At 41.0% G+C, this 26,151-nt stretch overlaps 2 protein-coding genes across 3 annotated transcripts; both read left to right on the top strand.

Moving 5' to 3' along the window:
* Window positions 1-3,257: 3,257 nt before the first annotated feature.
* On the top strand, window positions 3,258-8,172 carry LOC115108287 (E3 ubiquitin-protein ligase RNF126-like). The gene is made up of 9 exons (XM_029632438.2): window positions 3,258-3,461; window positions 4,650-4,708; window positions 4,899-4,959; window positions 5,180-5,418; window positions 5,611-5,679; window positions 5,819-5,888; window positions 6,048-6,141; window positions 6,290-6,405; window positions 6,638-8,172. Exons 1-9 carry the CDS (start codon window positions 3,387-3,389, stop codon window positions 6,791-6,793), a joined length of 939 nt encoding a protein of 312 aa, XP_029488298.1. The 5' UTR covers window positions 3,258-3,386; the 3' UTR covers window positions 6,794-8,172.
* A 2,363-nt stretch (window positions 8,173-10,535) lies between these two features.
* On the top strand, window positions 10,536-24,304 carry bsg (basigin). Of its 2 annotated transcripts, none has more exons than XM_029632440.2 (9): window positions 10,536-10,782; window positions 17,272-17,622; window positions 18,906-19,074; window positions 19,842-19,930; window positions 20,118-20,260; window positions 20,520-20,793; window positions 22,246-22,258; window positions 22,880-22,947; window positions 23,100-24,304. In XM_029632440.2, the coding sequence occupies exons 1-8, from the start codon at window positions 10,719-10,721 to the stop codon at window positions 22,932-22,934; spliced, it is 1,158 nt and encodes a 385-aa protein (XP_029488300.1). In that variant the 5' UTR covers window positions 10,536-10,718; the 3' UTR covers window positions 22,935-22,947; window positions 23,100-24,304. The 2 variants fall into 2 exon arrangements, with proteins under 2 accessions (XP_029488300.1, XP_029488299.1); XM_029632439.2 differs by having other exon boundaries at window positions 10,538-10,782; window positions 22,234-22,258.
* The last annotated feature ends 1,847 nt before the right edge of the window (window positions 24,305-26,151 follow it).

Genomic DNA, 26,151 nt, shown 5'->3' on the forward strand with positions numbered 1-26,151 from the left:
AATTAGTTGTTAAGGTATATTGGCAATAAAATGACAACTGTATTTAGTCCAAATCAATCAAAAGTGTCCTAGTTTGGCATAATTTAATGTTGATGTATTTTATTACAAGGCTTCATTCTGGGTCTATGGCTTTAAGACTGTGTTTGCAAAACCATAATGGTTTCGGTATGGTAGGAGTATGAAATAACACATCAAATCAGCCGAGCAGATTGGAGAGCTGGGATTGGCTAGAGGACAGTCAGGCGGAAACTCCTACTTACTCTCAACATGTGCTGCCAAATACTGGAGATTTGTCTCAAGGTAGCACAGTAAACTCAATACCCCTGGATGCTGGAGTGATACAGTATCTTACAAAGCTGCCAGAGCTGACCATAAATCACTGCTGTTATGGCTCTCTGGAGATAACATTAAAGCTACCTGTGAAAGAGTGAAATATTAAAGGAGAAGTATTTTTCATCTCCAAAATAAAAACAGACCTGCATAGTGCCCTGGGTCTTATCAATCAAGCTCTCCTCTTTAACATAACTACAAGACCACCTGGGCAGTGCAATCTTGAAAATGCTTTAAAATTTGATGTTTGAACTACACTGAACAAAAATATAAACGCAACATGTTAAGTGTTGGTCCCATGATTCATGAGCTGAAATACAAGATCCCAGAAATGTTCCATTCGCACTAAAAGCTTAATTCCCTCAAATGTTGTGCACAAATTTGCTTACATCCCTGTTAGTGAGCATTTATTCTTTGCCAAGATAATCCATCCACCAGACAGGTGTGGCATATCAAAAAGCTGATTAAACAGCATGGCCATTACACAGGTGCACCTTGTGCTGGGGGACAATGAATTGCCACTCTAAAATGTGCAGTTTTATCACACAGCACAATGCCACAGTTGTCTCAAGTTTTGACTGCAGGAATGTCCACCAAGCTGTTGCCAGAAAATGTCATGTTCATTTCTCTACCATAAGCTGCCTCCAACATAGTTTTAGACATTTTGGCAGTGCGTCCAACCCGCCTCACAACCGCAGACCATGTGTATGGCGTAATGTTGGTGAGCCATTTGCTGATGTCAATGTTGTGAACAGAGTTCCCCATGTTGGCGGTGGGGTTATGATATGGGCAGATATAAGCTATGGACAATGAACACAATTGCATTTTATCAATGGCAATTTGAATGGACAGAAATACCGTGACAAGATCATTTTGAGGCCCATTTCTTTTAAGGTACAGTATATGTGACCAACAGATGGGTATCTTTATTCCCAGTCATGGGAAATCTATAGATTGGGGCCTAATGAATTGATTTAAATTGGCTGATTTCCTCATATGAACTGTAAATTGTTGAGCATAACGTTTATATTTTTGTTCAGTATATTATGTACATTGACAACAGATAAATAGATCCAAACTATCAACTTTGTATATCTAAAATATCTCTGAAACCCACAGCTTGTCAAATCCAATGATGCGTATATATAAACCCTGGAACGAGTCATGCTGTGCATTGGCCAATTAGAGGCTTTGAAGCCACTGGCCGCCATATATCCCCAGAATGAGAAGTCTTCCATAGGAGTATTTCAATAAAATGTTTCATGGACAAAATTAAGTGTATTTTAGTATTTATATGATGAATTGGGGACAGTAACCAATGATGTGTATAAACCCTGGATAACTGCCAGGTGGTGCTGAATTGAAGCCACCTCAGAGCCATCTTGGTATTCAAGCTATAGAAATGCATTCGTTAATGTTTACATTAGTTTTTAACACGTTTATTATATTATAGACACCTTTAATGCATACGTTTAAATGATATGCGAGCTAAACATAAATGTAATAATATATATATTTTTAAATGAGAGTACTAATGTTACTGTCCCCTCTACAACAAAAAATACTTAAAGACACTTGCTTTAAGTGTAATTTTGTCCTTAAAACATTTAATTGAAATACTGTAGGATTCCATTAATTCCTGTGGAGCACTGCTCCTACTGGGCAGTGCCAATATGGCCGACCGGTGGCTTCAAAGCCTCTCAATGACCAAAACATAGAAATAGCAACCCAGGGGGTGTAGACATCACTGGCAGTAACATTACTACCACAGATAGAACAATTAGGCAGATATTTTACCGGATGTATAAATGTGAAGCATCCGGCTGGCGTTTCCACTCACTACCAAATATGGTGACAAGAAGAAGCCAATTGGCCGGCAGTGGGAGAAGATGGTATGAGATGGATTTTGGCAGAGATAATGCACATTTTCTCATCGATTAAACATTTGATCTCAATACGGTTTTCTGTTCCCAAAACTACAATCTGTTACGTACAGAGTAGACTAAGTTCTGTAGATTTTACCCTTCGACATAGTTAAAAACTTGCGATGTTTAGAAGGAATGCAAGGGTGAATTGAGTTATTGCACATGCGCATTTCACAGAGTAGGCGCTCCCTACTACGACAGGCTGTGGTCTATAAAGGGTTAGTTATAAAAAATATATATTTGTTAGTAGACCTATACTGTGAATAAATGCTATATTTTATTGTATTTGTTTATGTTCCGTTCACATAATATAATTCAAACGTATGCAGTAAGGTGTCTAATAGAATATACTTGTCAAAAACAAATGTAGACATTAATAAATGCATTTCTATAGCTTCCAAAATATGGCTGCACGGTGGCTTCAATACAGAGCCCCCTGTCAGTCAGCCAGGGTTTATACACATCAATTGTAAAATCCCCAAAAATATGTAATAGAATAGACCAGCATTATATATTTTTTGAACTGGACTCTGGATCTTTTAGTATTACATAAGGTGAAAGGAAGGTTGCCAATAGGTTCTCAACTGGTCACTAAATGTTCCACAATCCTGTACATTAATATGAAGAATACTTTACCTGCTGAGGGGCAATATTTGCTGGAGATCAGCAATAAAACAATATACTTAGGACACAAAAGCGCCACCATGTGGCAATACTGCGTAGACCCGCCATCAGAAAAGTGAAATAGAACATAGCGCTTCATTATTCCCCGGAATTTCTTTAGTTATAATGTATGTTGTTCATGTTATTTATTTTTTAAACTATCAGAAATGCATATTGGCTTAGTATTGCTATTTACCTTATCATTATACAACAATCAGTGAAGCACATGAAGATGTTTTGTATTGCTAATTTACTGGAAACTAGTGCAATGAAAATGCTAATTTAGGCCTAAATAAAGATGCCATTGTTTTTCTTTAGCTACCTACTGAATAATATAGATTTAAGACATTTGATGTATTTCATTATAGCGCGTCGTACATTCACTGAGACGTAATGCCTATATTATAGTGAGCGAATGATTATTGTCCCCTTCATTTCGCCGTACATTCTCCCTCTACAACCAAAAAGATGGCAGAAGCACCTCCATGGCCCAGACAGTTTTTCTGTCACAGATGTTCGGAAGAGATCAGCCCTCGCCTCCCGGTAAGAAACGTTGACAAGAAGCAAGAAGTTAAAGATAATAGTCGTGGAGAGTAGATACATTGATGTTGGTCTTGAACGTTTGGAGTCCTTAGCATTTCTAGCTAGCTAACAGCCACTCTGGCTAGTAATCTAGCTCAGCAGTACGCTAACGTGAGCTAACCAGATTGTCCATGTCTGGCAACTGACAGTTATCTAATGAGAACTAGTTAGCTAATATTTTAAGCTGGAAGGATGGTGTGTGAAATCAGAGACTCGTATCTAGTTAACCAACTAACCTAACCGTATCTGATATGGTTTTCGGTTAAGATGGCTAGCTAATTAGCCAGCCTGTCTAGAGTTGCGTCGGTTGTAACTAGGTACTGTAACTAGCTTGGCTGTGTACGTGCTAACTAGTTTACTTAGCTAGGGCATTACATTTATGCAAGATATAAATGTGACTCACATATCTAGCTAGCAAGAAATCAGACATGATGGGACAATCACTCTTAGCCAAGGAATGCATCAGAACGTCCTTTGATATCAGTCAGCAATGCTTGGCAATGGCATGTGATGACAGTTACATCCAGATTAGCAATGAATGATTACTAAAGGATTTAATTCAGTGTCCAAACATCCTGTAGGCCTTATGACTACATCCAGATCAGCTGCAGCAGAGGACGATTTGTATTTAGCTGGTCATGAGATATTGACTTAATTAACCATTCTCTCCAAGGAACAGTTTATTGTAAATATTTCCATTATGGCATTAAGGTTTTCTCTAGAAAGCGTAGACATAGGTTGGTCATTTGCTGGCATATTCCAATGCCAAATGTAAAATATTATGTCTAGTGTTGAAATGCTAGTCAGTGACAATGGCATGTTGCATTCTTTCTGTGCGTGTGCCATTCAGTTATATCACACCAGCATAACAGTCAGGGCCTGGAACAATCCGTCATAGAATACTAAAGGTGTGTCTCACAATGAAATGTTCATCTGTAGGCTTTCCCCAGTTTGGTGCTAATGACAACTGAATGACATACTGAACACATTTCAAGTCCTTCCAGGATTATTTGTTGATTATGCTTGTTCTTTGAAGTTGTCCACGTTCACAGTTGAATGTAGTGAAGTAGGAATTCAATAGCTATATGCTCAATGTGTGGTAGTGAATGTGAAAAGGACACCTAAAGTCATTGTAATATTTGTTTGCAGGATTACACATGTCCACGGTGTGAATCTGGCTTCATCGAGGAACTGCTGGAGGAAAGAAGGTTTGTTAAATGTGTGATGGCAGGCATACTGTTGACATTCTGGTTAAATATTTCAATTGATTTTGTCACTTGGCATCACAGAACTTTTCACCTATGATTACACCAATCTGGTCAAGAGGGTGTGCACAAATATAAAAACATCTCTCCAAAATTGTTAACTGTTATTTTCTATGTTTCTCTTCCTGAACAGCAGTGAAAATGGGTCCACATCCACCATCTCCAGCGGTGATCAGAACCAACAGTCGTTAGAGGTTTTTGCAGCTTATTAATTCTGCTTATTGATAAACCCAGGCTAGACCATGATATTATCTTAGCAAACACAAAAGCATGCCTCTGTCCATTCTGGAAATATTCCATCAGTTGAATTTTGATGTAGTTGGGATTTCTGTTGACTATTAACATTGAATAATACAGAAAGAACTCAAAGTAATTTATGAATGCGGCTGTATGTTAAATGTCCTTTCCTTGTAGAATGTGGACTCTTCACACATGGCTACATTCCCATCGGGTTACGGACAATTTTCTCTGGGTGTCTTTGACGACTCCTTTGATTTTGGAGCGGGGCAGGGAACAGAGGACAACCGCGACACAGAGAACCGGCGGGAACAGGAGTTGGCATCACGGCAGCGTTACGGCGCCAGGCAACCTCGTGGCCGCCATGACATCCGGGGACAGGCAGGGAGACATGAGGGAGTGCCCACTCTAGAGGGGTAAGCTCAGTGACTTGTGGGACCTTTTTAAACTTTAGACCTGTCAGCAGTTCCCAGTGACAGGCTTGTCTCTTTTCCTCTGAGCTTTGATGATTTAGCTTGTCAACCATGTTCTATGTAAGCAATGATGAAATTAGGTTTCATTTTTGGATGCATGCAGAACATAATCATGTTTTTTTTTGTCATGTGTAGAATCATTCAGCAGCTAGTGAATGGAATAATCGCCCCTACGGCAATGCCAAATATTGGTGTGGGACCCTGGTGAGTATAATTAGTCTCGGGATACTGGGATGTACTATGCCCCTTTAAAAAAAATGTTTTTATGTTAAACTTTGAAGTCAGCCAACTGACTCTTTTTCTTCCATCTGATGTTTTTAAAATGTTATATTCCTTTTTATAGGGGCGTGCTCCACTCAAACCCCATGGATTATGCCTGGGGTGCCAATGGACTAGATGCAATCATTACACAGGTACGTATTGACTGTTTACCACTCACATTATTAAAGTTTCTAAATTAACTGGCAAAAAGCACACAAATGCCTGCATATTTGCATTGTGAAAATGGTTGCGTTTGGACAGCAAGATCTGCGCGGTATGAAATAAAAATGTATTTTTTATGTATCCCTTAGTTATTAAATCAATTTGAGAACACTGGCCCTCCGCCAGCTGACAGGGACAAAATCAAGAGCCTTCCCACAATCCCAATCACACAGGAGCATGTTGGTGAGTGACCCTGAACACATGTACAGCACATTCAATAATTGCATCACCTGTGGGCGGGACTTGTTGTGGTCTTGTTCTTTTTCTACGGAAGTCTGTGGGTCATAGGGTTTGGTGGTGTTTTTAAGCCATTTACATCTTTTGTTTCCAGTCTCAGGTCTAGAATGTCCAGTCTGTAAAGAAGACTACAGTGCTGGAGAAAACGTTAGGCAACTTCCATGTAATCATTTGTTTCATAATGATTGCATAATACCTTGGCTTGAACAGGTAAGACCTTTCCACTCGTATACCCTTCTTTTAGTGCTATCATTGACAAAACCTATATGACCTTACACCCCCCCCCCCCCCATCACCTAACCACAAACATATATTGGCCCACATATATTCTCCTAGGCAAGTTAAGTGGTCAGTAAAAACTACTGGCCCTACTTTAAATTCTTGAAGATTACTGATTATATAGTGATGTCTTCTGTGTTTGTGCCACTGTGTGCTTCCACAGCACGACACATGTCCAGTGTGCAGGAAAAGCTTGAGTGGACAGAACACCGCTATGAATCCTCCAGGTCTATCAGGGATGAACTTTGCCGCGGCCTCATCCCCTACACCCCCGTCCTCCACTTCAACCAACAACGAAAACTCAGCCAACAACTGCTAAAAAAACATTCCCCACCTCACACCACCCTGTGAACTGCCCTGAGTGGGTGCCAGTCTCTGGCTGTAGAGGGGAACTAAGAGCACACACCCAGTCTCATTCGCACTTGGAGCGCTGTCTCACACTGGACTGGAGCCAGCAGGAATCCAATCAAATGAAAGTCGATGCGTTTCTTCCCCACCTGAGGCTCTCCTCAAGCCTTCAGGAATGGTGCGCCTTGCCGGGTGGAAGGCTCTCCTCCTGGGGAGGATGGGAACATTAGGGAGGAGGGGGGGGGGGGGTCACTCTGGATAACCTCATCATGCAACAACAGATCAAGCCAGTTAGTCCTGCATTCTGAGGGCAGACAAGGGTGGGAGGTTTTTCTGGTCTCTTACCAAGACAGTTGTTTTACAATGAGAGGTATATTAATTTTAATACTTTGGATGCACAGCAATTTGTGAAAAAGGATAAATATATTGCATTCACTTTTTTTTTTAAAGTAGCATCCATATCTGTAGAGTTGTAGGCCTCAAAATGGAACTTTCAGGAGTGGAGGAGAAAGGAGGGTAAGTATAGGATGTCTACTAGGTTTGGATTCTGTATCTTGTTTCCATGGATTGGAAACATCTTATCAAATTTTAAGTTTTTTTTTTTAACAAAAGTACGTATGAATTTATCATTCATACTTTAAAAAAACAATTTTCTCAAACAATAACAACCCTACATAAACAAAAGACCAATAAACCGATGCACACAAATTTCAACCGACATTACACCTGCTCAGACCCACCTGTTCCCACCGCAACCATACACATGACGTATATATCTCAACTACACTCCCCCTTCATCCCCTGGAACTTTCCAGTGCATGTAGCACTATGCCATATGGCCTCAAATTGCACTGTTCTGATTCTTTGTAGCCCACATCTTTTAAAAATATTTAAATAATTTGATTCATCCTCTGTAGTGATGGAGGATAATTTTATTTCCAGTTTGAGTATAAGTATGGGCCTCCTGATTTGGGTATCTCAGTTTCTTACTGACTTAAGTTGCACTGATATCATTGTTTTGCTCTTTCAATTAAGAAACAAACTACATTTGGCTTGGGGCTTTTTGGAAAATTTATTTGGTTGCTGGATTGTCAAATGTTACTGAATTTCTCTAACTACAGAGGGAAAATCCATTGTAGTTAACCTTCTAGACACATTCTAACTCAGCCTTTTCTTATTCAATCATACATAATCAGTGAGTTTCAGTGCATTTTTTTTTATACATGTAAAAAAATTCACAAAATACAATTTTAAGTGAAATATTGATTTGCAGATGATGTAAACCCCTGAACAAAACAATCAATTTGAAAATAAAGATGTTTTGGGTGCTACCGCTCAATAGTCAAGTGACTGATTCTATATTGGTTTATTTTATATATATATATAAGCTTATCATAAACATATATGGATGGGACATTTAGTGCTCGGTAGTTCAAACATCTATATATTGTCTCAGAAATGATAATGCTATCAGACTAATATCTTTATTACTCATGGGTTATCTAGTAGATTTCAGTCACTCAGTGTCTACTTATGCATTTTCTCAAGACGACATGGGTTTGACACTAGGTGGGAGTGTAATACAAAATGGCTACTGTTTGTCACGCAACCCTCTGTGGTTGCCTGAAACAACTATTCATACAGTTTGGAATTGTAGGTAATTGTTTTGTCACCCTATATAAAACAAAGCCTTGTTGCATAATGGACATAATGATTGTTTTCAAGGGCTATAATCAACAATTGTTCTGGGACGGTGTCTCATACTCCCATTTAGAGCAATGATATAACATTTACTACCCTGAGAAGTTGTGAACTCACCAGAGGGTAATACAATGAACTCATTAATGACCAACACTGGAAATTACACAACCCTCTTTGGCAAGGTGTTCGGTTAAGGGGAAATAATTGTTGTCCAGTTTTTTTTGTTGTTTTTTTTACTTGTGAGATCCAACAAAGGGCATGTCTTGGATAAACGTTACACAACAAATCCAGTGCCTGCTGTATTTTAGGACCAAATATTTAATTATACGGTATCTAATGTACTTTAAGTATCATTGAATATGCCTATTGTACAATACACCCAATGCAACATTGGTACCTCTTTTAATATGATCATGAACGAGTTCACATTTTTAGCTTCTAAAACAGAGTAATTTGTAAATTTGTAAGAGTAGACATGGCAAGTCTTATAAACTTATATTTGAAGAATTGCTTGCCACAATTCTGTTTATATTATAATACAAAACAATTGCTCAAGCGGTCAGTTCCTCCAAAGAAATGTAGTGGGTCTCTAGATTCATTGCCACTGATACAATTCTATTAAGTGAGATTTCCTGAACCACTTTAAGAGTAAACCATATAAATGGTTGTCTGTTATTGTGCGAGAATAACATCCATGAGTAACATGCCCCCAAAAATGGAGCATTTGCTTTGTCATTTTCTGAAGGGGGGTTTGTCAAAAACCGTATGAATTCCCAATCTGGCCCTCATAACATCATGGCCTCCTAATCATCCCCAGTTTCAAACTGGCTAATTCATCCCACCTCATCTCCCCTGTAACTATACCCCAGGTCCTTGCAGTAAATGGGAAATTGTTCTTAGGCAATTTACCTGGTTAAATCAAATAAATGAAGAAACTGCTAACTCGATAGGCGATGTCATGGCGACGTTGGCTAGCTAAACTCATGCGCAGCAACACGTCGTCTAACTGTGGCCTAACTGAGCATGTACAGGCCGTCAACTTAAAAGCAGTGGACGTTGAACACATTTATAGCGGCAAAAAATATATAACCATGGTATGTATGTATGAAAGGGATAATAATGTGTGATCCAAATGTCCATAGAGTAAGATTTTTTGTGGACTCCATTTAATCACATTTGTTACAATTCCATGTTGCACAATCACAAACAATAATGAGGAAGGTTCATGGGCATTACGTAATGAAATACAATGGAGCATATCCCATTCTAGTAGCCTATGTACTCACTACCTAGTTATATTTTGAGAAAACCAACACAAAAAAGTCTAGTGAATGTTAGAAAGAGCTTGGGCTGGTATCTAAATTCCTTATCATCAGGATGTTCATTCATTGGAACATGTTGGGACGGCAGGTAGCCTAGTGGTTGGTCAATAACCAAAAGGTGCTCAGATCGAATCCCCGAGCTGACAAGGTAGAAATATGTCATTCTGCCCCTGAACAAGGCAGTTAACCCACTGTTCCTAGGCTGTCATTGAAAATAATTATTTATTGACTTGCCTAGTTAAATAAAGGTATAACATGGATAATGTTCAGCTTTGTGCTTTGTGTCCATTATTTTACTATTAGATTTGTATGTATTGTTGTAAATTGTTAGATACTATTGCACTGTTGGAGGTAAGAACACAAGCATTTCGCTACACTCGCAATAACATCTGCTAAATATGTGTATGTGACCAATAAATATTGATTTTATCATTAGTAACAGAGGATAATGCCATTTTCGCGTTTCCTAGAAAAAGCATAAGTCGTCCGACTTGCTGTTGGTGCACGTGTACCTCCATCCACTTTACTCTCCTGACTTTCGTCTACATTCGGCTACTTTCACCTTTACCACTCAAACGCGCCATTTGACTCCTCAAACCCTGGCCATATCTGCTAACGGAAGTATGAAGAGTCTGTTTCCGCAAGCGTTCCCGGAAGTGATGCTGCGCCTCTGGGTTTAGAAACTCTGTGGTTTGGTAATCAAATCTATTTTGGTCACGCCCGAGCGCCATGTCATGTGTACGTGCTAGTTCACGACGTGACTGATTGAGGAACAAGTAGAGGACGACCAACTCGGTCGATGGTGGAGCAGAGCTAACCTATTAGATTTTTTTGTGAAAGTATATATCTGTGCTAGAAAAGGACATCGTCGAAATGAAATATCTGTGGGGTTTAAGTGCCCTCCTTTTGTGCTTGTACCGAGCCGATGCCCTGACAGGTAATATTTTTAGCTTGCTTTCTAGCTAGTTAGACATCATACAGTCATTGAGTTAGACTAACTCGGTTGTGTGTGCCGTGCTAACTCACTGGCTTGATAGCAAACAAGCTAACGTTAGCGCTTTTCAATTATTGATTTGATATAGTGCTTTCGTAAACGTAGCTAAGACATTTTTTTTTTACAGTTGAATGTTTTCCCAACGTTTTTAAACCAGTCTTTGTCATCGACCTACTTTAGAAAATGAACAAGTGGCTAGCTGGCTAGGAAACATGACCTTATTTTGTAATGCGCTAGCTAAGTTGGCTAACGTTAGCTAGTATAATGGTCCCAGCGTTCCAAGCGTAGGAGCCATTGATCATTTCAGACTCTGCTTCTCCGTAGGGTTTTCAGCGGTTTGCCTCGTCCACGGTTGGCTCCATGTGAACTACAATTCCGACGCATTTAGAAACGTCTATCATCACTTGCTAAAATGTTTTACAAACATATGCTGATAGGAAGACTTAAAAAAATATATACACTTAGCTACTGTAGCAGTTTTTGCACAGATCCATATGCTGTGTGCCAGAAAACAAATCAATAACAATTATTTATATAGCCCTAGTTACATCAGCTGATATATCAAAGTGCTGTACAGAAACCCAGCCTAAAACCCCAGAAAGCAATGCAGGTGTATAAGCACGGTGGCTACGAAAAACTCCATAGAAAGGCTAAAACCTAGGACGAAACCTAGAGAGGAACCAGGCCAGTCCTCTTCTGGCTGTGCCGGGTGGAGATGATAAAATACCAACCGTACCATTATGATTGTTTACGATGAGCTGCACTGGGGTAGTAATGCATTGTGGAGCCGGTGTAAGATATAGGTCGGAAAACGCACCTCTTTGCAGGGATGGGCTATGCCACTGTGCCCCAAATTGTACTTTTATCCGTAACTGATACAGCAAGAATATTTAAATAATACTTGTTTTCCTGTAAAACTGTCCTTCTCGTCCTCATACTAGCTAGCGTTCTGGATGGTGTTAGCCAATCAGCTCCTTTGTTCTACGTGAAGTGCCATTACACAATGGCTGCGGTGGCTACAGCTCGCTAGCATGAGAACAAGAAGTACACTTTACCAGAACTAAATACAGTTGAAGTCATACACTTAGGTTGGAGTCATTAAAACGTGTTTCTCAACCACTCCACAAATGTCTTGTTAACAAACTATAGTTTTGGCAAGTCAGTTAGGACATCTACTTTGTGCATGACACAAGTCATTTTTCCAACAATTGTTTAGACGGAATTATAAGTGAAATAAGCTCACAATTCCAGTGGGTCAGAAGTTTACATACACTAAGTTGACAGTGCCTATAAACAGCTGGGAAAATTCCAGAAAATGATGTCATGGCTTTAGAAGCTTCTGATTGACATAATTTGAGTCATTTGGAGGTGTACCTGTGGATGTATTTCAAGGGCTACCTTCAATCTCTGTGCCTCTTTGCTTGACATCATGGGGAAATCAGCCAAGACCCCCAGAAAAAAAGATAGATATCCACAAGTCTAGTTCATCCTTGGGAGCAATTTCCAAACGCATTCATCTATACAAACAATAGTACGCAAGTATAAACACTATGGGACAACGCAGCCATCATACCGCTCAGGAAGGAGACGCGTTCTGCCTCCTGGAGATGAACGTACATTGGTGCGAAATGTGCAAATCAATCCCAGAACAACAGCAAAGGACCATGTGAAGTCCTATATCGACAACCTGAAAGGCTGCTCAAAAACCGCCATAAAGCCAGACCATGGTTTGCAACTGCACATGGGGACAAAGATAGTACTTTTTGGAGGAATGTCCTCTGGTCTGATGAAACAAAAATATAACTGTTTGGCCATAATGACCATTATGTTTGGAGGAAAAGGGGGGGGGGCACTTGCAAGCTGAAGAACACCATCCCAACCGTGAAGCAAGGGGGGTAGCAGCGTCATCTTTTGGGGGTGCTTTGCTGCAGGAGGGACTGGTGCACTTGACAAAATAGATGGCATCATGAGGATGGAAAATTGTGGATATATTGATATATGTAACATCTCAAGACATCAGTCAGGAAGTTAAAGCTTGCTCGCAAATGGGTCTTCCAAATGGACAATGACCCCAAGCCAAAGCTGTAGCAAAATGGCTTAAGGACAACAAAGTCAAGGCATTGGAGTGGCCACCACAAAGCCCTGACCTCAATCCTATAGAAAATTTGTGGGCAGAACTGAAAAAAATGTGCGAGCAAGGAGGCCTACAAACCTGACTCCGTTACACCAGCTCTGTCAGGAGGAATGGGTCAAAATTCACCCAATTTATTGTGGGAAGCTTGTGGAAGGCTACCTGAAACATTTGACCCAAGTTAAACAATTTAAAGGCAATGCTACCAAATACTAATTGAGTGTATGTAAACTTTGACCCACTGGGAATGTGATGAAAGAAATAAAAGCAGAAATAAATAATTCTCTCCTATTTTGACATTTCACACTCTTAAAATAAAGTTGTGATCCTAACTGACTTATGGCAGGGAAGTTGTATTAGGATTAAATGTCAGGAATTGTGAAACTGAGTTTAAATGTATTTGACTAAGGTGTATGGAAACTTCTGACTTCAACTGTATTTATATATTGTGGATAAAGGTACCGTAGCATATCCCATTCATGCATTAAGGTAAGTTTTACACTTCAGTGAGCTGCACTGGGGGTGGAACGGTAGGGTATTTTCTAGCAACCATCCGATGAACTATACTTTGGCGACACTGTTCGATCACGCTAGATGACTTATTAGCATAGGTGGCCGTGCCTCTCTTCGGTAGCGCCAGCGCTATAGTATGGGAATAGTATGTCAGTATGGGAACACTGACCCTTTTAAAGGTGTTTACTATTTGAACCATTTTGTTTTTTTGAACATGATTTCTCGCTGATATGAAAGATGGCTAATTTCCTTGTGTTTCCAAAATTTTACCGCAAGTGATGCATGCTAATATTAAGAACGAGCGTCTGGGCTTTTAACCAAACTCCGCCGGCAAGTAAATAATATGTTTAGTAGAGGCGCTAAAGGTAGTTAGCATCTATGAATGGCTTTACCAGGTAGTTAATTTAAACACATTGCAGTGATTAAAATCACTGCCTTGTAACGGTTAACGCTAGGTAAAATAGTGGATTTTGCAATTGGAACCTGCCATCATAAAAATTGTTTTATTAAATAACTTGTTTTAAATAGGCAAACTAGTGTCAACACTTGGAATCTACTAGGTAGCTAACTTGCTAATTTTTCATGTGATCCAAACCCACCTTTGGCCAAATATCATAGATGTTGGTTTATTTTTCATAAACCAGCCAATACAGTTGCTTTTGGCTGGTTTATGAAGAAATAAATCAATATATATATTTTTTTAGTGTTGTATTTGGAAGTTAGCAGACTAACCGGACACTTGTGTTTCAAGTCTCAGGTAGTTTTGTGTGAGAGCCAAAGCTTGTGCTTCTGGCTTGTTTTAGCTGCCGTCTTTAAACTGGTGTAGACCACCAATCATGAGACATTAACTAGCAGGTTAGCTGCTGTGTCCTATATAAAGACATCCCATTTTTTTTTAAAGTGGGCCTAATATTTGACCTCTTCTATGGAGATTAATGGCATGCAGTTGAGGTACAACATGCTACCACATTTAAATTCACACCATTTTAAATTGATTACAAATGTATGTGAATTTGTTACATGAAATGTGTCAAACAAGCAAGAAGCTTTGTTTACACGATTGTTGTGGGGGTTTGTTTTTAGCGGAGACTGCAACACATTTAGATTACCTTAATCTCATTATAACATTCCGTCACAACCACTGCCTTGTCTATTTAAGATTGTGCTGACTTTCTAAGCCTGGAAGAGCCTCAAGCCATGGTAGTATATATACATTACGCAACCTTGTACTTAATAAAGCATTGCATGCAGCGCATGATGCACTCATTGTTAATTTAGCCAATTCAGAGTGAGGGTCCAACATTGTATTAATTTATGTTCAGTGTCAAAGAAACAAGGCAGTATGTGGATTCATTATGATTTAAAGTGTTTTGAACCAATTAATGACACTAAAACATTCTAAATAAGGAACGATTGGGATGATGTATAATCTTATTGAGAGTAGATTGCTAGCTCTCTTAATTTGGTGTGAAAAAGGCTCCATTTTAGGCCTAATGGTTTTGGTTAATCCTAAAAAAAAAACGTACCAAATGTTTGAAACTTGCCTCGTATTTTGCTTTTTTTAAAGCAGATTTTATAGAAAAGTCCTACACTGTAACCTGCCCTATTTGTTCCAAACAATTTAAATTGGTAAACCTAACAAAAAAAATATTGATTTTTCGCCAGGACAGTCTGGGGAGACTGGACTTTGCATTGGGCCTTTGACTCTGCGAGGTCCTCCATTGACCCAGATATACAGAGTGGCATGAAAGCTTTAGAGGGGATGTCCCAGAGGACTGCAGATGCCTCTGAAGATACAGCACACAGGCAGTCCCTATGCTGGATGGGCAGTTTTCCGCTTTGGCAACTCCAGATCATTAATACAATTATATTTCTATTACGCTCCAGCTTCGTCTTGAGCAAAACGTTGGTTGGAGAAGTAGGTTATAGAAAGCAGGCAGCCATTTTCCCTTCGGTTAAACGAGGTCAGGAAAAGCACGTTTTGAAGCATTTCCTATGCAAATGAGCGGAGTCATGAAGTACGATGGGCTCATAAAAGCCCATTGATTTATGTAACAGAATGTTAATACATATATGACTCAGATAAATCTTTATTGCTAGTAGCATTTGTTTCCCTGTCTGCCCCGAACAGTGTGTCCAGGATTCATGTTGTTGGTTTGCTATTTTGATTGTGTGCCCATTTTCTGGGTGACCATTTTAGGTCAGCATAATTGATCACTGGGTAGGCTAAATGCTGCATACAAACAACTGTAATGACTATGATCACTCTTTCTCTCACATGTTGCAGGACATTTGTGTTCATCTTTTATATTTTGCAGTCACATGCCTATCACACCTGCTTTTGAAATGTCCTATTTATCCCCAGCTAACATTCACACAAAATAGAAACCTAGTTGTTTACACTGAGTAGGTGGCCTGTGGAGCATGACCCTATGTAGTTAGTAAACTGTTGCACATTAACTTGACAACCATTTCAAGCAGTCAGGCTTCTGTCTTTTTGCTATGCTAGGCCAGTTAGGACTACATGTCGCCTACAGTACTGGTGAGTCACACTGATTTCAAGAGGGGTATACTGGAGCGGGCTTTTTGGTCAGATCTCTTTCCGAAATGTTTTTTTTTTTTGGGGGGGGGTGGAACTTGCTGGTGTGTTAAGTTTGATACAAGCTAGAGTAACAACTCATTTTAGTTATGACTTTCGTTCAGGCCCATGTGAAGTCACTATCTGCATTTACTTGGGTTTGTTTTGTACAGCATTTGCTATGAAGGTGACCTCTTTGTTATGGTTAAAAGGATCCTGCCAGCCTTAGCTAAAAGGTCACATGATTTTTCAGAGCCAGAGGCAGCCTTGCCTCCAACCCCAATCCACTTCACAAGTTTGACTTTGGACATGTTAATGGGTACATACTGTCTCTGGTCTTTAGGGAGCCAACTATTCAGAAAATGTCCACCTACCACCATGCCTTGTTGTCCTACTATGCAAAGATGCAATAAAGAAAGAGGGTGTGGCTCAGGCGTTGTCTGAACACGGTTGTCTTTGTTCAAGCGGCGTTACATAGGGATCCCTGAGTTTGTTCTGAAGCATTTCTCATCATTGATCTCCTGGGTTGTTTATTCAGGTGGGCCTGGATGTTGAAGGTATGCCAAGGTTTTGTTCTCCTGTGTTGATTTAAGATTGTTCCGTGGGCTTCGATAGAAATAACCCTACAGGGGGCTAACTCTACAGAGTGCGCCTCGAGCCGTGCAAATGTTATTCTTCTGTTGCTCCTCCTGGGTATTAAATCCTGTACAGAATGTCCTCAACGTCAGATCAGGTGTTTCATTTAATAACTAAGCCCTGCACTTCTCAACACAATGACAAACGGACAGAGAATGTAATAGATTTACAGACACAATTTTGAATCATATCTGACATTTAAAATTTCATCCATCTGCTTAGTCCACTCGTGCGATGAATAACAAACATATTTTCACTTGCCCTTCATGAAATGTATCTGTTTTTATTAGTTGCTTTTGATTTTAATGCATGTCATTCAACTTGTCTATATCTGCAATGGGTCTGAGTATCAAGTACTCTAAAAAGCCATTTGGCATGAACTATTTTGGTTAATAATGATACTCAAACCCCTACTCTTCATGTGTTTTGATTAATCTTTTGTTTCTTTCTTTTTTGCCTGCTTGCCTTTTCCATCGCATTTTACTTTCACCTCCATAAAATTGTCGGATTTGCTAAAAACCAATCTGAAACCAAATCAATGTAAACTACCCCTCCCCCACAATGGCCCGTTCAGCTGGTTTTGTCAAGTCGCCCCTGTCCCAGATGAAACTGATAGAGGACATTGCAGAGCTGCACTGTGAGGTGACAGGGAACCCCATCCCAGAGGTGCAGTGGTGGTTCATAGAGGGCGAGGAGCCCGACGAGACCATGACCCAGCTGTTCGATGGGGCTCGGCGAGACCGTGTCGAGATCAACGCCACCTACATCCTGCACGCCACCAGCTCCATTCATCTATTAAACCTCACGCTCGATGACTCCGGCACGTACGAGTGCCGCGCTTCCAACGACCCCGACCGCAACGAGCTGAGGAAGGCACCCAAAATCAAGTGGATCCGCTCACAGGCTAACGTTATAGTGTTTGAATGTGAGTGTTGGGAGGCCCGACGTACAGCCAGGCAGCGTCTCCCTGTAGAGGACAGCGAGGGGTCCAGCTCCTGTCCCACACCTTCTCCTGCCCTCTCCCCTGTTTCACCCAGACTCCCCTACTCTCCCCTCACTGAGCTCCCATGATGTCCAGTAGTGGAGAGCCAACCTGACCACAAGGCGTGGCCGGGCCTCTCCTTAGACGTGTCCTACCTGCCGTAGCACTACCCTCAATCTGATGCCTTTTTTTTGCTGGGCCTATGTCAAATCCTTATTTTAAATTAATTAGGAAAATATTTCACATAATACTGGTCATAAGGTCTGAAACCTGCAAATGGCTACATCTACTTTTTGAATCATAAAATGTTCATTTTGTTTTTAAAAAGGTCAGATTATGGGTTGGTCAGCTTGTTGGCTTCCATTTGGTCTATTTTGCTGTCTTGTCCAAGGTATAGAATGTGTAATTGATACTAACATATTGACACTGTCCTGTGGTGTTTACACTCTTTAGACCTGTTAGGCCTGACTAGGCTCTTTAGGAGTACTAAATCTATCTATAGGAGACAGCAACCCAGCTTTCTGATTCTTAGCCATAGGGCATCTTTCCAGTATTTGTTTTCTCTACCCTGAATCAAACCAAAATATCCTCTTATGTTCCTCTTCTCTGTTAGTGGAACAACCAACCTACCATACCTTGCCGGTTGCTTCTTCTGCATGTGTTGATTACAAGCTCCTCTCCTCATGGTCTCCTAGATTAATTTCCCTGTGTAACCCCTCTTCTCTTGAACTCTTGGTTCAGCCCGAGCTCTCCATTTTTAGGCGCCTGCCCATGTGATCCGCCTCTTCTTGGAAGAGGCGCTGCCTTTTTATATTGTGCTGTTCTTGGCTTGAAATTAGATTTTGAAAGTAATAACATTTGACAAGCTAAGCTAGACCTTATCAGTTGTCACTATGAAGTTTAGGCTAAAGGATAGTAAAGCAATGTCAAGCACTGAACAGTCAAGGTTTGTGCTGCAACATGTTGGTATCAAGAGAGCCATTTATCCTGTAAACCCAATACATACGTACCTTTTTAAATTTGGATTAAATCCACTACTTGGATATAAAATATTCTTTAGTGTCTTTAGTTACCCTAACGCATTTTAGCAATATCCTGTACGTGAAAAGACATGCAAGAATTAGTTACACTTGGCTTGTAGTCGTGGTAACGTTACTACGGTAATGATTCTACTAGAAGTGGTCATGTCAAAGGACTGTTTATTAATATGTTGACTTTGTCTACAGATCCCTTAATTGTGTCTTCACCTATGGAGGTGAACAACCAGACCTCTGCCATCCTCTCGTGCAACCTGACCAACCCCCCGTCCACAGTCAAAGGTCATTACTGGATGAGGAATGGCAATGTGATCGAGTCATCCAAGCAGGACTCTCCTGCTCTCTACACAGAGTACATGTAAGTGCCTGCCAGGCAGGCAGCGTGTGTTTGCATGTTTGAGCCACCAGATGGACGGGAATCCCTCTGAGCTATAGAACGATTTCCCGGAGCTGGGCTCGCTGATTTGGGATTCAGCTGTTGTCCTGAATCTAGCAGTCATTGATTGTCATTATTAGCGACCGTGCCTTTTTAATGTTTGGTCAGCAGGGCGGTAGGTCACAGATTTGACCGCACAGCAACACTGAATGAAAAACCACGCCAACCTTTCCTCCATGTATTTTCTACATGTTAGCTCTTCCTCATTCTATTGCTCGCACACACACATACCATCCATTAATGGTAACACTCCAGGCCCCGCTCAGGCATTCCCTGCCATTAATTAGCAGCGAGATGGACTGCAGCTTTGGTTGTAGCCTTGGCAGCAGCATGGATAAGCACCCCCTAGCACTCCCATTCTTTCACTCTCATAATAACCATAATTCCCCATCAGACGTAAAGAGCATGGAGGGTTCCAGTGCCGACACAAGTCCGATTGTTGTTACCAGGGGGAAGTAGAAGTGTTTGTAACAAGGAGAGAGGCAGTTTATTTTTATCTGGTTGCTTCTCATTCTCAACAGCAACAGGGAGCCATTTGAAGTTCAGCCTGTTGGGGCAGCATCTTTTGTAGTGTGTTTTTACAGGCAAAGTGACTTCATGACTGGGATGTGTTTGAAGCCATTGAGTGAAGTCTGTAGGCCTGTGTTTCTCATCCTCAGGGCTTACGTTGTTGTTTTTTCCCCCATTAGCTTGGCTAAAATTGATTTCCATTCTGGTGGAGTATATGACTGCGTCTTCCTGTCTGATCCTGTGGTGAAGAAATCCATTGCAGTCAAGAGTAAGTAATGCGTTTGAACTTTTAAAGTGAAGTCTCTACTGACATTAGCTATGCCGATGAATGTTACTACCTTAGTGCGCTTTGAGTATCTGAAAGCTGTAATGGGCTTGTATAGCCAGTTTTAGACAACTGCAGGTGTTGGATGCGGCTATTCGATAAATACCTGCATCCGTGTGTTTGTCACTAGCTGCTATCCATGTCTCGGCCTACAAACGCTCTGAGCATGGAAACGAGCAGGACAAGGGTGTGCTGGTGTGTGTCAGTCATGGATATCCACTGCCTACTGACTGGAAGTGGTACAAACTGGAAGGAGAAGAAATGCTGAAAACGGTATGCGTTTACTGTCATTGATGCACCATTAGACTTAACACGATGAGTTTCACTGAGTCAGAATAACCCCTGATGCTGAACTGAGTGAATGAAGTCACATGCTGCAGTTATTTTCCAATGTTAGGAATCGTTGACTAAATCAATATCTTGATTGAAGTCACAGTAATGCCACATGCACTAGTACTATCCAAAGAGGTCTCTGCCCTAGATAAAGAGTTGAGTATTCAATTACTTTTTGCTCCCTATCTGTCATTCTCAGGCCATCACCAACGGTACTGACAGGTATGAGATCAAGAGCACCCCCAACAGGACCACCCTGACCATCAATGACCTGGACATCGCCATGGACATGGGCGACTACATGTGCTACGGTGCCAGAGAATTGGACTCGGCCTCCGACAAGATCCACCTGCGCGTCCGCAGCCGCCTGGCCGCCCTCTGGCCCTTCCTGGGCATCGTGGCCGAGGTCATCATCTTGGTCAGCATAATCTTCATCTATGAGAAGAGGAGAAAGCCTGATGAGATCAATGACGGTACGTAGAAACACCCACAGAGAAATGCAGAAACCAAGTACTCTTGTTTTGCCATTCATGATTTCTGAAGTAGCTGTGAGTGTCTGCTGCCCTCCAGTGGCAGAACAGTCTTAGTTTCAGATGTACTGTCATTCTCCAAGGATTGCTGTGCATTAGCTGCCATTTTAATGATATCTCAACGCGTTGTCTTTTCTTAATGGTTTGGATATAGCAGGTTTACTGTTATTTACTTGGTCTTCTTGATTTGCAATTGAAATGTTTTTCACTTATGATTTTAGTCATTTAATTTGATCAAAAGCAATTGGTTTTCTATTCGAACCCTTTTTTTCCTTCTCCGTTTTGTATTTCTCTGTTCGCTGCTGCGTTTTGGTAAGTGATAAACTGCATGTCAGACGGAAGTGGTTGACCTGAGATGACCGTATCTGAGAAGCTATAGGAATGCACTGCGTTCACTTGTTAAGAATGTATCTAATAAGGAACTCTTCCACTGGCCTTGCATTCATATATTGGACCAATTTGGGCCAAATTTGAAATACATTTTCAGACTGCTAAAACTTAGCCACATTTTTATGCCCACCAATCAATGTGTTTTTGTCATGCCAGTAAAAGGGTCAAATAGCCCAAGTCATGTGATTTTTGTGGAGATGGAAATTAGGCCTAATGTCATGGTTTGTAGTGTTGGAAACACCTAAGGGTTTAGGGTTTTAAAGGTACACACAGCAGTATGACATCACGGGGCAACTTCCTGCTTGCATACAGTTGACGTCTGTAAGCAGGAAGTTGCTCTGGTTATGCCATATTTCTGTGTGTACCTTTTATAATATCTTGTCTTGCATGCCATCTGCATCTTGATCTCATGCATGACAAGTCATTTTCTTTTTTTATAATAGGGATATCATTTCATTGATCTCATTCATTGCCTGAGGGCACCTATTCTTTGATTTTAACCGGTGACTGAACGGTCATGTCCAGACCTTTTAATCTGCAGTATACCTGTACGCTTTGTTTAGAGCTGTTTTCGGTGTTGCATTGTCCTTTTCACTTTTCACTTGGTTATCCTGTTTGTGTTATTTGGAGATGTTCAGAACAGATTGATACCATATCTTCTAATCAGGAACATATAGTTGGGATACAGTGTAGGTAGATTTGTCATAACTGCAGTTTTCTTTTTAAATGAAATGATTAAGTTCAAGCGATGTAACTGTATTTGCTTATCGTAGATAGAATTATGGCAGTGTATGCTTGTTTTGCATAATTGACTGCAATCATTTGACAATGGCCTACTTAAAGAAATACTTGGAACTTCGTCACCATTTCCTTCATTGTTTGTGGAAAGAATTTTCTCCATGCCTTGCTCTCATTAGAATGTCTCCTTACCAGACAGTCTCTGACCAATTCCGCTGTTGACATCTTTTCTCTTGTCCCTGTGCTGCTTTATAGATGAGGACTCAGGTTCTGCTCCCCTGTAAGTACACATTTTACACTGACATGTAAAAATTCAATACATTTAATTTCTCATGAAGACAATATATAAATGGGCCTCCCGAGAGGTGCAAGGGTCTAAGTCGCTCTGGATAAGAGCGTCTGCTAAATGACTTAAATGTAAATGTAAATGTAAGGCACAGCATCGCAGTGCTAGAGGCGTCACTACAGACCTGGGTTCGATCCCATGCTGTCGCAGGTGACCGGTAGACCCATGAGGCGGCACAAAATTGACATGGCGTCGTCTGGGTTAGGGGAGGGTTTGGCCGGCCGGGATGTCGTTGTCCCAGCGTGCTCTAGCGACTCCTGTGGCGGGCCGGGCACACGCAGGCCGACTTCGGTTGCTAGTTGTACGGTGTTTCCTCCGACACATTGGTGCGGCTGGCTTCGGGTTTAAGCGGGCAGTGTGTCAAGAAGCAGTGTGGCTTGGCAGGGCCGTGTTTCGGAGGACACATGGCTCTCGACCTTCGCCTCCGTTCAAGAGTTGCAGCGATGGGACAAGGCTGTAACTACCAATTTGGATATCATGAAAAAGGGGTAAAAAATGTTTTTAAAGATATACATTGCTGTGTTTTTAAAGTTCTGGATGGAAAATGTCTTTCAGGAAAAGCAATGCTGCCACAAACCACAAGGATGTCAGGCAAAGGAACTCTAACTGAGAGAAGATGAGAGGTGTGTGTGTGTGTGAGGGCTTTTGAATCAACCCACTCGACTGGATGAGCCTATTTCAAATTAATTTATTCTGATTGCAAAATCAAAGCAGTAAACCTCCCGTAGAGGTTGAGCTCTCAATCTAATTGTCAGTCCCCTTTCTTTCCTGACAGATATCCTGATGACTATCTTCCAGGATGAAGAGCATTTGCTGAGCGTCACATAATCTAGTGCACCCTGCGAATTTTAAACAAATTTAAATTCTTGAACGTTAATGTCTTGAGAAATGGGCTGAATTGTACTTCTATATTTCTCTCCATATTGTGCTTTCGGCTTAAGGCCATTGGCAAAAAAAAACATGTTTTTGCATGAGTTTTATTGCCGTTCTAGAAGTGTTTGTTCGTAGTGAAGTCCATTGTAAAAGTTTACGTGGGAATGATCTATTGGTGGTTTTTCTATTTGTGCTTATAGCTTCCTCCACTGTCCTTCACGTCTAAATATCTGCTCTTATATTTGCAAGCATGAACAGCCACCTGTTAAGCAACATGGCTCTTACGACGATTGTGAAATGTTTGGACACTGACATGCTTTTGCCCCAGGCCCTATTACCACACCTGACTCCAATAATCAACTAATCATTGTCTTTAGAATGCAATTAGTTTAATCAGGTGTGTTTAGATATAGGGCTGGGGACAAATGACATGAATCAGGCCCCTGAACTGGAGAGGCCCATCCATGCATCCCTCACATAGTTGGCTGAGTTGTAGGATACACCTTAACACAGTCCATTTGACTTCCTCCACTGTATTTGATTTTCCGCAGAGGAAGTTATAATACTGTAGGTAGTTCCTAAATTAAACGCAGCAGGTAGGATTATAATGCAATTTCGTCTGAGTTCCTGCTGTATTTAATACGTGTGCTGTTGAGATTTTAAAAGGCTAATCATTGCAAAATAAAAACCAAGCTTTTTGGAGTTTTACTACTATGTTAAGGTGTAGTTTTGAATTTTCTATGCTTTTGTTGCCATAGTCAAATCCATAGTAATACTTCCTGAAAAAGGACCAAGTGTAAGAGATGGGTTTTCTGCTTCTGAACAACGACTAATACATTAATGAATGGAAGGCGATTTTTAAATGGCTTGTTTTCTTGAAGGGTACATGGAACCTAAACAGGATTGACACTATTGAAGCATTGTCCTTTTTCTAACCTCCACTTTGCAGACAACTCAGAAGCCACGTGTTGCATTAACTTGATTTAGTATTGTGACTGGATGTGCACCGGTAGTTTAAGACTGTCATTTATTTTGCTTAAAAGTAACTAATTAGATTCAACACAACTGTACCAATTTGCACAATCTCAATAAAGTGATCTGATTTAAGAGATGTGGTCTGTTACTGCTTGAATAAGATGGACATTTTGGTTTATTTCCTCTGGGCAATAAAATGCTATAGGTCATCCCACACAAAGCTATGAAGTTACTGTTAAGTGCCCTGGATAGTCGTTGGCGATGGGTTTGTAGAGCAAAGGTGTTGGTCCTCTGTTAAATGGCATGACTTGAAGCTGGCATACATACAGAAGGAGTTACCCAATGGTAAAGGAGTAGTCTAGGAAATTCCAGACCCATGACAACAACATTACATACAGTTGTGGCCAAAAGTTTTGAGAATGACACAAATATAAATTGTCTGCTGCCTCAGTTTGTATGATGGAAATTTGCATATACTCCAGAATGTTCTGTGTGATCAGATGAATTACAATTAATTGCAAAGTCCCTCTTTGCCATGCAAATGAACTGAATCCCCCAAAAACATTTCCACTGCATTTCAGCCCTGCCACAAGGACCAGCTGACATGTCAGTGATTCTCTCATTAACACAGGTGTGAGTGTTGACGAGGACAAGGGTGGAGATCACTCTGTCATGCTGATTGAGTTTGAATAACAGACTGAAAGCTTCAAAAGGAGGGTGGTGCTTGGAGTCATTGTTCTTCCTCTGTCAACCATGGTTGCCTGCAAGGAAACACGTGCCGTCAATGCTTTGCACAAAAAGGGCTTCACAGGCAAGGATATTGCTGCCAGTAAGATTGCACCTAAATCAACCATTTAGCGGATCATCAAGAACTTCAAGGAGAGCGGTTCAATTGTGAAGGCTTCAAGGGGCCCAAGAAAGTCCAGCAAGCGCCAGGACCGACTCCTGAAGTTGATTCAGCTGCGGGATTGGGGCACCAACAGTACAGAGCTTGCTCAAGAATGGCAGCAGGCAGGTGTGAGTGCATCTGCACGCACAGTGAGGTGAAGACTTTGAGGATGGCCTGGTGTCAAGAAGGGCAGCAAAGAAGCCACTACTCTCCAGGAAAAAATCAGGGACAGATTGATATTCTGCAAAAGGTACAGGGATTGGACTACTGAGGTAGTCATTTTCTCTGATAAATCCCCTTCCCGATTGTTTGGGGCATCCGGAAAAAAGTTTGTCCGGAGAAGAAATTGTGAGCGCTACCATCAGTCCTGTGTTATGCCAACAGTAAAGCATCCCGAGACCATGTGTGGGGTTACTTCTCAGCCAAGGGAGTGGGCTCACTCACAATTTGTCTAAGAACACAGCCATGAATAAAGAATGGTACCAACACATCCTCCGAGAGCAACTTCTCCCAACCATCCAGGAACAGTTTGGTGATGAACAATGCCTTTTCCAGCATGATGGAGCACCTTGCCTTAAGGCAAAAGTGATAACTAAGTGGCTCGGGGAACAAAACATCAATATTTTGGGTCCATGGCCAGGAAGCTCCTCAGACCATAATCCCATTGAGAATTGATGGTCAATCCTCAAGAGGCGGGTGGACAAACAAAAACCCACGAATTCTGACAATCTCCAAGCATTGATTATGCAAGAATGGGCTGCCATTGACAGCATGCCAGGGCGGATTGCAGAGGTCTTGAAAAAGAAGGGTCAACACTGCAAATATTGACTCTTTGCATCAACTTCATGTAATTGTCAATAAAAGCCTTTGACATTTATGAAATGCTTGTAATTACACTTCAGTATTCCATAGTAACATCTGACAAAACTATCTAAAACACTGAGGCAGCTAACTTTGTGAAAATTAATATTTGTCATTCTCAACTTTTGGCCACGACTGTATACTGGAACATTGCTAACGTTGTGGGAGGCAATTTATCTACTTAGGTCCCAGGGAGACTAGTAAATGAGTGGACTAAAAGTCCGATTTC

Source organism: Oncorhynchus nerka, linkage group LG24 (genome assembly GCF_034236695.1).
Source record: "Oncorhynchus nerka isolate Pitt River linkage group LG24, Oner_Uvic_2.0, whole genome shotgun sequence".
NCBI classification, from domain to species: domain Eukaryota; kingdom Metazoa; phylum Chordata; class Actinopteri; order Salmoniformes; family Salmonidae; genus Oncorhynchus; species Oncorhynchus nerka.